Raw genomic sequence first — 12,257 nt, forward strand, 5'->3', positions numbered from 1 at the left:
CATAACATTTTACAGTAATACACAGCCAGTCTTGTCTTGTAAGCATTAAGTTTGTAAAAAGAAAAACAGTATATGAGAGAAATATTTTTCAAGATAATGAAATTATTTTGATGTCACTTACACCAGTTTTACACATGGGTAACTATTTATTTCATAGGAGTTACTTTTGATTTAAATCAGTCAGAAAGCTATACCAGGTCTATTATGTTTTAAATCAGATGATAGTTACAAAGTTTTAAGATAAACCTTTAAAATGTTTTAAAAGAAACATTTTAAAGAGAAACACATCAATCATTCAAGTCTATTCTAAGACTCAACTTGAGATTTCTAAGAGTACAGCTTTGGGACTATATTGACTTCCAAAATCTCTCTCAGTATCATTTCACAAGACAGCAATCATCAAAACAAAACAGAGAAGCATTAAAAAGTAAAGGAGACTCAATATTGTACAATCGATACATGTTTAAAGCTCCAATCACGTTTTTTTAATCTATTTACCCTTGTGTCTATCAACTGTTTGAAATTGGATGTTGCCTAAGGTGCAGAGGAAGATGTGGGATCATTTTTAAGTCATTGCATTATTTCTCTTTTATAGTCACAGTATGACTTTTATTTTCAAGAAAAAAAAAACTGTAAAATGTTGGCTTGTCCCCAGCCCACAAAGGACCCACTGCCAGACCCAAAATCTTTTTACAGGCACTTTTCTTTTCCAGACATAAGCAAAACTACAAAACAGTTCCTCAGAACGTCCTGAGCTATAGCTCCCAGGAGATTTTTCCGTTTTGTCTCTTTCATTCTCTCCTGCTTCAGGGCCTCCTGCAGGATTCTTCCTTGTTCTTTTGACTGAGTTCTACTTCCCAGGGCTTTCTCCCTGGAGACCTTTTTTCCCTACCAGGTTCCTATTGCCTCCCCTAACAGCCTCTCCCAAGGAACTCCCTGATGCTCCTGCTCCCTGTTTCTCTTCTGGAATACCAGACCCGGGCCTGCCTCCCTGGAGTCTGTCCCCTTGTTTCATGAGCCTACTCTACTCTCCAGCCACAACCCAGCTTGACTACGCTCCTCCGCAGCCGGCCCTTGCTTTTCTCCCCTTCCCCCCCGTGTCAAAGCAGAGTTGACTGGATAGTCTATAGCTGCCACCAGCTATACTCCCCTAAATAGCTAGCAGTTCACATTCTCTCGTTCTGTCCTGTGTCTTTCAGGTGACGTAACAACACCTTTCTAATACAATCGCATTTCCCCCATATTTTTACTAAATAACATAATGTAACTTTTCCCTTCCTTTACCAAAGCCCTTACAAACACATAAAAGGTGATCAGTTACAGCACGCACATAGCCCAGCTTTGTGGTTGTTTATTCGGAAAAAAAAATTGTTTAAGCCATAATGGCCAGTCAGTACTCTAAACAAAATCACTTCATTTGTCCAATCAGGGCCCTGAAGTATGTCCTTATCCTCAACTCTAGAACACAATTAAAAAATTCATTTTCCTCTTTTTTCATTGATCCAAATTTTTGGCCATTCCTCTTTTAAATTTTTCTTCACTAGGCTTTTGAATTGCTGCTTACTCAAGGGTATTTCTGTGTCAGTCCGTCCATTTCTTACAGTGCTTTTAGCTGCCTTGTCCACCATTTCATTCCCTGTTATCCCAATATGTGCTGAGATCCCAACTAATGCTACCTGTATCCCCATCTGTACTAACTCTATTTAGTGCTGTCAATTAATTGCAGTTATTTCACGCTATTAACTCAAAAACATTTATAGCAATTAATAGCATTTTTAATCGCACTGTTAAACAATAGAATATCAGTTGAAATTTATTAAATATTTGGATGTTTTTCTACATTTTCAAATATATTTATTTTAATTACAACACAGAATACAAAGTACACACTGCTCACTTTATATTATTATTTTTTATTATAAATATTTGCATTGTAAAAATGATAAACAACAGAAACAGTATTTTTCAATTCACCTCATACAAGTACTATAGTGCAATCGCTTTATTGTGAAAGTTCAATTTACAAATGTAGATTTTTTTTGTTACATAACTGCACTCAAAAACAAAACAATGCAAAACTTTATTGCTTCCAGGTCTTCTCAGTCCTACTTCTCGTCTAGCCAATCGCTAAGAGAAATAAGTTTGTTTACATTTACAGAAGATAATGCTGCCCACTTCTTATTTACAATGTCACCAGAAAGTGAGAACAGGCGTTTATATGGGACTTTTGTAGCTAGCATTGCAAGGTATTTACGTGCCAGATATGCTAAACATTCATATGCCCCTTCATGCTTCGGCCACCATTCCATAGGACATGCATCCATGCTGATGACGCTCATTAAAAAAAAATGCGTTAATTAAATTTGTGACTGAACTCCTTGGGGGATAATTGTATGTCTCCAGCTCTATTTTACCCGCATTCTGCCATATATTTCATGTCATAGCACTCTCAACTGATGACTCAGCACATGTTGTTCATTTTAAGAACACTTTCACAGCAGATCTGACAAAACGCAAAGAAGGTACCAATGTGAGATTTCTAAAGATAGCTACAGCACTCGACCCAAGGTTTAAGATTCTGAAGTGCCTTCCAAAATCTGAGTGGGATGAGATGTGGAGCTTGCTTTCAGAAGTCTTTAAAGAGCAACACTCCCATGCAGAAACTACAGAACCTGAACCACCAAAAAAGAAAATCAACCTTCTGCTGGTGGCATCTAACTCAGATGATGAAAATGAACATGCGTCGGTCCACGCTGCTTTGGATTGTCATCAGCATGGATGCATGTCCTCTGGAATGGTGGTTGAAGCATGAAGGGACATATGAATCTTTAGCGCATCTGGCATGTAAATATCTTGCGACACCTGCTACAATAGTGCCATGCGAAAACTTGTTCTCCATTTCAGGGAACATTGTGAACAAGAAGCGGGAGCATTATCTCCTGCAAATGTAAACAAACTTGTTTGTCTGAGCGATTGACTGAACAAGAAGTAGGACTGAGTGGACTTGTAGGCGCTAAAGTTTTACATTATTTTATTTTTGAATGCAGTTTTTTTGTACATAACTCTACATTCGTAAGTAACTTTTATGATAAAGAGATTGCACTACAGTACTTGTATTAGGTGAATTGACAAATACTATTTCTTTTGGGTTTTTTTACAGTGCAAATATTTGTAATCAAAAATAAATATAAAGTGAGCACTGTACACCTTGTATTTTCTATATTGTAATTGAAATTAATATATTTGAAAATGTAGAAAACATCCAAAAATATTTAAATAAATGGTATTCTCGTATTGTTTAACAGTGCGATTAATCATGCAATTAATTATGACTAATTCTTTTAATTGCTTGAAGCCCTAACTCTATTATTAGAAATATAATTTTATTGATTCAATTATTTGTACATATGGAGACAGCCTTTTTTATTGCCGTAAGGCCTGATAACTGAGTCCAAAAAAATGAACTAGAGAAATTCATGGAGGATAGGTCCATTGATGGTTATTAGCCAGGATGGGCAGGGATGGTGTCCCTAGCCTCTGTTTGCCGGAAGCTGGGAATGGGCAATAGGGAATGGATCACTTGATGATTACTTGTTCTGTTCATTCCCTCTGAAGCACCTGGCATTGGCCACTAGACAGCATACTGGGCTAGATGGACCTTTGGTCTGACCCAGTATGGCCATTCTTATGTTCTTATGACTGCCACTGCTGGGCATACATTCCAGATCCAGTTTCAGCCCCTAGCTCCTTGGCTTCCCCCCCTTTTTAAGTTTTGTACCCAACCCAGGTGTGGCAGGGTGGAACTAATTAAACAGGACTGGCTACCCCCTGGCTTCCTGGTCCTGCAAAGATGGCTGGTCACCATTTTACAACTGTTCGTATAATTTAAAGCATATGACCCTTTTCAATTTACTTTTTAATTTTTTCTCTGAGTTTTCATGACAATTTTGTTATGTACTGTATTTATATTTTATAAATATTATTTGGGTGCCCTGCTGAGGAAGAATCTGACATCCAAAAGCACTACAGTGTGATTTTTAAGGAGTATGTATCATATTATGTCAACCTGGTAATACAATATACATCGCAATACCGAAGGTAAAAAACAGTTCCTATAAAAGAGCACAATCACAGTATATGACTTGAAGCCTAAGAACACTATAGAGAAAACAAAAACTAGAGACTATTTCAAACTCAATATCTTTGACATGGAAATCGTCATTATAGGGACATGATTTCCACCATACTTGATAGCATTTGGTAATGAGAAGAAAACATAAGACGGCAAAAAAGTCTATCCCTTCCCCAACTAAATCCTCTCTCCCTACAAAAAGCCTGGAAGAGATGCTCAGTTGCTCTAACCCACATTTTGAGTTTCATTGCAATGCAGAACTTTTACAGCATCTATAATTTCCCTTATCCTATAAAGACTTAAGCACATGCATATCTTTACATGTATGAGTAGCCCTATTTACTTCAATTTGCATAAATATGCAAATGTTTAAGTCTAAAGGATCAGGGTCTTGGTTTTCTAAGCCATCACTGCAGGAGTAACCATAGCCTTCCATTCTGACAAAATTATCTTTTGCTAGTCCAGCAGAGCCGTGTCACTAATACAAATATTTGTAACCATGTTGATGGGGAGCCTTGAAGTGGCTTTCTAATATTAACAAAGATAGTATAGAAAAATGGTTCATAGAAACAATAACATGGTTGCTATAAAGGAAGAGTTGTGTCCAGTACCTCTGTCCCCAGACAATTATAGAACCATAGAAATGAAGAGGCTGGATGGTACCTCCAGAGATCATCTAGTCCATCTCCCTCCCCATGCTGCAGCAGGATTAAGCATACATAGACTATCCATGACAGGCGCTTGACAAACTTGTTCTGAAAAACCTCCAGTGACAGGGATTCCACCCCTTTTTAGGTAATCTGTTACAATGCATACTTATCCTTACAGTTAGAGAGTTTTTCTTAATATCGAACCTAAATATCCCTTGCTATGAATTTATGGGAGCATTCTTGTAGCTACATCACACAGAATATCATCCTTTGACTTCAATGGGAGCTTCACACTTGGAGCATCTGCAGGACCAAGCTGCATAGGTATTAAATTCCCTGACCTGATACTGTAGCCCTAGCATTTGTGAGTAACAATTTTAGCTCTCATCAATTTTAAGTAAATCCTGCTCTTCCCACCACAACTCCTGTGTGGGCCTTGAGGACCTTCAGTAGAATGGAACTGATGTGGGTACATTGCACAGGGTGGCCAGATGCTGGGAGCATGCCTATGTAGCCTATGTTCAATGTGTTACACTTTCTTCCCTCCAAGTTAAGCACATGATTAAGCATTTTTACTGCATTGGATGCATTGGAGCCTTAACACTGTAGTTAATGCCCAGTGATGGTGGTAGTTACACAAGGATTACACACTTCTGCATACAATGGAGGAGAATCTGTGAGGCTGGTGGAATTGCAAATACATAGACCAACCAGAACTCTGTTCAGGAATGCAGCACATGCATGGGCTACTGCATTCCTGCATCTGGCAGAGGGGAAGAATTGCTTCCTCCACCTTCAATTACTGGTTCAACCTATGGTACACAGGCTTGGTGCAGGCTACAGGATTTGCCCAATTGTAAGTGGACAAGTAATTTGGGTTGATGGTTTTGAATTTAAGAGATCTTTGTCTCACATATGATGTGACCATTGTCATTTGCCTTTTGATACCTTTTCATATGTCATGACCTCACCAATATTAAGTGCTATAATCAGCTGGTACAAATTGGCATAGCTTCATTGACTTAGTGCAAGCTACACTGATTCATGCCAGCTGAGGCTCTAGTCCATTGACTTTTAGCTCCTTTGCCCAGCCATCTCACCAATGCTCAATGCACTTGTTTCTGTTTAGAGCAAGTAGTTTCCAGTATTCTCCTGTCTGTTTGAAATTAACTAACAATAGGATGATCTCCTTTTGAAAGTATTTTCTGAATATATTCTCATTATTGTGTTGCTATTAATCTCATTTATGGACAGACAATACTTCATTCAAGCACAGTTGTTGGAATAGCAGTAATGCAATAAGGCCAAGCCCCTGTTACAGAAGTAAACTGTGGGGTAGTACTAACTGCCTACAGTCAGTTTATTATAGAAACTACTTCTATTTTACTTCCTCCTTTAGGCTCTTCAGACATATCAGAGTGATCCCGCCATGAGAAGGATGCTAAATCAGCTGTATTTCTACATCATGCCAGTATTTAATGTGGATGGATACCATTTTAGCTGGACCAATGTAAGTAGTTTGGCCAATGTTTCTGAAAACATATTAAGATCCAAAAGATGGAATGCCTATAGACAGAAGTCTCATTTGAATGCTGTAATGATCTGATCCACCACTTTATTATATGTAACCTAAGGATATAATTGACTTGTAAGAAAGTTAAAATACTGCACTGAGCATCTTCAACTTAGATGATTTGTTATATGTACATAGTTGTTTTATCAACATGTAGTCAATTATTTTCATTATTTTAAAAATTATAACTAGGATCGATTTTGGAGAAAAACAAGGTCAAAGAACTCACAGTTTCGTTGCCATGGTGTAGATGCTAATCGTAACTGGAAAGTGAAATGGTGTGGTAAGTCTGGAAATAACCTGAATGTGGATAACAATGTCATCCTGCATTTAACTGTCCAGAGCACTGAATAGATCAGAAAATTCTACAGCAGCAGTAGCCTCTCCATAGTTAAGATTGAAGCTAGTGTCCCATTGGCCAAACCATGGCTCACGAGCCACATGCGTTAAAGTGCAGCTCACGGTGCACCCCCTGCCCATTCCCCATGTTCCAGATGGGGGCGAGGGAGCTCAGGGCTTCTACCCTGCAGCAGGGTGGTGGGGCTAGTGGCTTCTGCCAGAGATGACTGGTGCATGCTGAGAGTGGGAGACACAATTTATAGGTTTGCTCCCCCGAACAGCTTAAATCACACACTCCTTACCCTCAGCGGCCCCCAGGTGTTAGCTCCATGTGGAGAGGCAGCAGCAAACACCTGGGAGCTTTAGGGAGGGGCCGCTCCTTTAGCTCCGCTGGGAGAGGCAGCAGCAAAAGCAACTGCTCTCCCTGCAGCTCCCAGCTGTTTGCTGCTGCCTCTCCCAAAGGGCATAGCTCCCAGTTTGCCAGCGCCAGCAGCTGCCATGCAGGGAGGGGGGTCCTGTGGCACCATGCGACTGAGCAGGGCCAGCAAACCCTGGCAAAAATCTTGGGGGGCACATGACCCCCTGTGCTCCCCCATGCATTGCCTCTGGCTTCTGCCCAGCGGGAGGGGGGTCTTGGGACTTCAGCCCCGCAGGGCATGCCTGCCAGGGCTTGGGCCTTCAGCAGTAGTGGGGCTGAAGCCCCAAGCCCCAGCAGGCACGCCACAGCTCTTGAACTTCTGAAGATTGTCCTTTGTGGCTTGGAGGATCAGTAAGTTTGGCCACCCCTGCATTATATTGTAGGCTGGATTGTGAATGTTCCTCCTAACTTCTCAAAAAAGAAACCAAGTTTATCAGGTGCCACCAGGCCGGCTCCGGGCACCTGGCACCCAAGCACATGCTTGGGGTGGCACCTGGTAAGGGGCGGCGGGGGGAGCGTGGCGCGGCATTCCGTGGAGGGGGGCGCTCTGGCGGCGCGGCACTTGTCAGGGGGGCGGCGCTCTGGGGGGGGGTTCTGGCGGCGCTCGGCAGGGGGGTGGCGGGCTCCAGCGGCACAGCGCTCGGCGGGGGGGGGCAGCGCGGGGCTCGGCGCTCGGGGAGGGTTCCGGCGGCGCTCGGTACAGGGGGGCGGGCTCCGGCGCGCGGCGGGGGGGCGGCGCTCTGGGGGGGGGGGTTTCCAGGGGCGGGGGCGGGCTCCAGCGGCACTCGGCGGGGGGGGCAGTGTGAGGGAGGTTCCAGCGATGCTCGGCAGTGGGTGGGGGCAGGCTCTGGCGGCGCGACGCTCGGCTGGGGGGGGGCAGCGCGGGGCTCGGCGCTCGGGGGGGGGGTCCGGCGGCGCTCGGCGGGGGGGGGGGCTCCGGCGCGCGGCGCTCGGCGGGGGGCGGGGCGGGGCTGGGGGGCAGCGCTATGGGAGGGTTCCGGCGGCACTCGGGGGGGGGGGCGGTGCTCGGCTGGGGAGGGGCGGCGCGGCCGCTCGGCGGGGGGGCTTTTTTTTGCTGCTTGGGGCAGTAAAAAAGCTAGAGCCAGCCCTGGGTGCCACATCTCACCCCAAGGTAGAGTTTATCTGGAAAATTTGGTAAAAATGGAGAAAGAAGTTTTAATGTTAGGAGTATGCATTAATTGCTTTGCACTGCTCCAGTGATGCAAAGCAGCTGTAAACCCAGTTTGGATATGTCTACACTAAGAAATTAGGTCGAATTTGTAGAAGTTGGTTGTTTAGAAATCATTTTTATAAGGTCGAATGTGTGTGTCCCCACACAAAATGCTCTAAGTGCATTAAGTCGGCGGACTGCATCCACAGTACCGAGGCTAGCGTTGACTTCCGGAGCGTTGCACTGTGGGTAGCTATCCTACAGTTCACGCAGTCTCCGCCGCCCATTGGAATTCTGGGTTGAGATCCCAATGCCTGATGGGGCAAAAACAGTGTCGCGGGGGATTCTGGGTACATGTCATCAGTCCCTCTCCGCCCCCCAGTGAGAACAATGGCAGACAATCGTTTCGCGCCTTTTTTCCTGGGTTACCTGTGCAGATGACATACCACGGCATGCATGGAGCCCGCTCAACTCACTGTCACCATATGTCATCTGGGTGCCAGCAGACGTGGTACTGCATTGCTACACAACAGCAGCTAATTGCCTTTTGGCAGTAGACGGTGCAGTATGACTGGTAGCCATCATCAGCTATCTGCGTTCTGGCAGATGTGAGACTGCATTGCTATACAGCAGCAGCTCCTTGCCTTTTGGCAGCAGATGCTGTATTACGACTGGTATCCGTTGTCGTCGTACTCTTCAGTGAGTTCGGTCAGAGGCGCCTGGACAGACATGTTTTGTCTCCTGGAGACTCAGTCCTGCTGGCAGTCTTATTGAACCTATTGACGATGATGGCTAGCAATCGTAATGCAGCATCTTCTACCAAGCACCCAGAAGATGCCGATGGCTATCAGTCATGCTACACCATCTGCTGCCAGCCTAAGATGTAAAAGATTGATGGAGTGGATTCAAACAGTAAATGGACCAGATTTGTTCTGTATTCATTTGCTTCCCCCTCCCTCCGTGAAATCAACGGCCTGATAAACCCAGGGTTTTGAGTTCTATCTTTGGGGGGGCCATTCTGTGTGACAGATGTTTGTGTTTCTCCCTGATGCACAGCCACCTTTGTTGATTTTAATGCCCTGTAAGCCATGTTGTCACTTGCCCCTCCCTTCCTCCCACCCTCAGACAATAGTTTCGCGGCTTTTTTGAGCCCCAACACCATAGCACTGGGATCATGGAGCCCACTCAGATCACCGCGGCAATTATGAGCACTATGAACATCACGTGCATTGTCCTGGCATATATGCAGAGCCAGAACATGCCAAAGCAAAACCAGGCGAGGAGGCGATTGCAGCGCAGTGACGAGAGTGATGAAAAAATTGACAGGGACATAGACCTCTCCCAAAGTACGGGCCCCAGCAATGTGCAAAACCTGGGGCAGGTTCATGCCGTGGAACGCCGATTCTGAGCCCGGGAAACAAGCACAGACTGGTGGGACCGAATCGTGTTGCAGGTGTGGGACGATTCCCAGTGGCTGTGAAAGACGATAGATGGAACCCATATCCCTATCTTGTCACCAGAGCACCAAGCCACCGAGTACATAAACCGAAAAGGGTACTTTTCAATGCTGCTGCAAGCCCTGGTGGATCACAAGGGACGTTTCACTAACATCAACGTGGGATGGCCAGGAAAGATACATGATGCTCGCGTCTTCAGGAACTCTGGTCTGTTTCAAAAGCTGGAGGAAGGGACTTTCTTCCCGGACCAGAAAATAACCGTTGGGGATGTTGAAATGCCTTTAGTTATCCTTGGGGACCCAGCCTACCCCTTAATGCCATGGCTCATGAAGCCGTACACAGGCAGCCTGGACAGTAGTCAGGACCTGTTCAACTATAGGCTGAGCAAGTGCAGAATGGTGGTAGAATGTGCATTTGGACGTTTAAAAGAACGCTGGCGCAGTTTACTGACTCGGATAGACCTCAGCAAAACCAATATTCCAATTGTTATTGCTGCTTGCTGTGCGTGCCACAATATCTGTGAGAGTAAGGGGGAGACATTTATGGCGGGGTGGGAGGTTGAGGCAAATCGCCTGGCCGCTGTTTACGTGCAGCCAGAGACCAGGGCAGTTAGAAGAGTACAGCAGGGCGCGGTGCGCATCAAAGAAGCTTTGAAAACGAGTTTTGTGACTGGCCAGGCTATGGTGTGAAACTTCTGTTTTTTCTCCGTGATGAACCCCCCCCCCAACCCCCAGTTCACTCTACTTCCCTGTAAGCTAACCACCCTCCCCTCCCCCCTTCGAGCACCGCTTGCAGAGGCAATAAAGTCATTGTTACTTCACATTCATGCATTCTTTATTAATTCATCACACAACTAGAGGGATAACTGCCAAGGTAGCCCAGGAGGGGTAGGGGAGGAGGGGAACGCCGGGTGGGGTGGACAAGGACAAGGACACACTGCAGTTTAAAACTTTAAAACTTTAACTCTTATTGAAGGCCAGCCTTCTGATGCTTGGGCAATCATCTGGGGTGGAGTGACTGGGTGGCCGGAGGCCCCCCCACCACGTTCTTGGGCGTCTGGGTGAGGAGGCTGCGGAACTTGGGGAGGAGGGCTGTTGGTTATACAGGGACTGTAGCGGCAGTCTCTGCTCCTGCTTCCTTTCCTGCAGCTCAACCATACGCTGGAGCATATCAGTTTGATATCCAGCAGCCAGAGCATCGACTCTTGCCTTCTATCAGCAATCTGACGCCACCTATCCTCTTCAGCCTGGCACTTGCTCTCTTCAGCCCGCGATTCAGCCCGCCACCTCTCCTCTCGTTCATATTGTGCTTTTTTGCACTCTGACATTGACCGCCTCCACGCATTCTGCTGTGCTCTTTCAGCGTGGGAGAACATCTGGAGCTCTGAGGACATATCATCCCGAGTCCGCCATTTTCTCCTTCTAATCTTCACTAGCCTCTGCGAAGGAGAAACATTTGCAGCTGGTGGAGGAGAAGGGAGAGGTGGTTAAAAAAGACACATTTTAGAGAACAATGGGTACACTCTTTCACGTTAAATTTTGCTGTTTACATTACACAGCACATGTGCTTTTGTTACAAGGTCGCATTTTTTCTCTTATATTGAGGGCCTGCCGGTTTGGTGTGAGAGATCATTCACGCAGTGCCAGGCAACAGATTTTGGCTTGCAGGCAGCCATGGTAAGCCACAGTCTTTTGGCTTTTTTACAATCCATAACATGTGGGAATGGTTTCAAACAGCAGCGCCCCCATTTCCTATACCAAGCACCCGTTGGGTTGGCCATTTAAAATGGGTTTGCAATGTAAAAGGAGGGGCTGCGGTTTCCGGGTTAACATGCAGCACAAACCCAACTAACTCCCCTCCCCCCGCCACATCCAATTCTCTGGGATGATCACTTCACCCCACCCCCCCACTGTGTGGCTAACAGCGGGGAATATTTCTGTTCAGCCAAGCAGGAACGGGCACCTCTGAATGTCCCCTTAATAAAATCACCCCATTTCAACCAGGTGATCTGAATGATATCACTCTCCTGAGGATAACAAAGAGAGATAAGGAATGGATGTTGTCTGCATGCCAACAAACACCGGGACCATACGCTGCCATGCTTTGTTATGCAATGATTCCAGACTACGTGCTACTGGCCTGGCGTGGTAAAGTGTCCTACCATGGCAGACGGGATAAGGCAGCCCTCCCCAGAAACCTTTTGCAAAGGCTTTGGGAGTACATGAAGGAGAGCTTTCTGGAGATGTTCCTGGAGGATTTCTGTTCCATCCCCATACATGGATGGATCAGTAGCTGTACTGGCCGCGATTGCCAGGGCAAATTAATCATTAATCATTAAAAACGCTTGCTTTTAAACCATGTGTAATATTTACAAAGGTACACTCACCAGAAGTCCCTTGTGCGCCCTCACAGTCTGGGAGCACGCCTTGGGTGAGTTCGGGGGTTACTGGTTCCAGGTCCAGAGTGATAAACATATCCTGGCTGTTGGGGAAACCGGTTTCTCCGCTTCCTTGCTGT

At 45.5% G+C, this 12,257-nt stretch overlaps 1 protein-coding gene across 3 annotated transcripts in view; it reads left to right on the plus strand.

Moving 5' to 3' along the window:
* The window catches only part of CPA6 (carboxypeptidase A6), a 109,554-nt gene that overhangs the window by 81,131 nt on the left and 16,166 nt on the right, over window positions 1–12,257 (plus strand). For all 3 annotated transcript variants that reach the window (XM_054018916.1, XM_054018915.1, XM_054018917.1), the window contains 2 exons: window positions 6,182–6,292; window positions 6,548–6,638. In XM_054018916.1, the coding sequence (XP_053874891.1) occupies window positions 6,182–6,292; window positions 6,548–6,638 (202 nt within the window). The remainder of the gene's footprint in view (window positions 1–6,181; window positions 6,293–6,547; window positions 6,639–12,257) is intronic.

The sequence above is a fragment of the Malaclemys terrapin genome, chromosome 2 (assembly GCF_027887155.1).
Source record: "Malaclemys terrapin pileata isolate rMalTer1 chromosome 2, rMalTer1.hap1, whole genome shotgun sequence".
NCBI lineage: Eukaryota > Metazoa > Chordata > Testudines > Emydidae > Malaclemys > Malaclemys terrapin.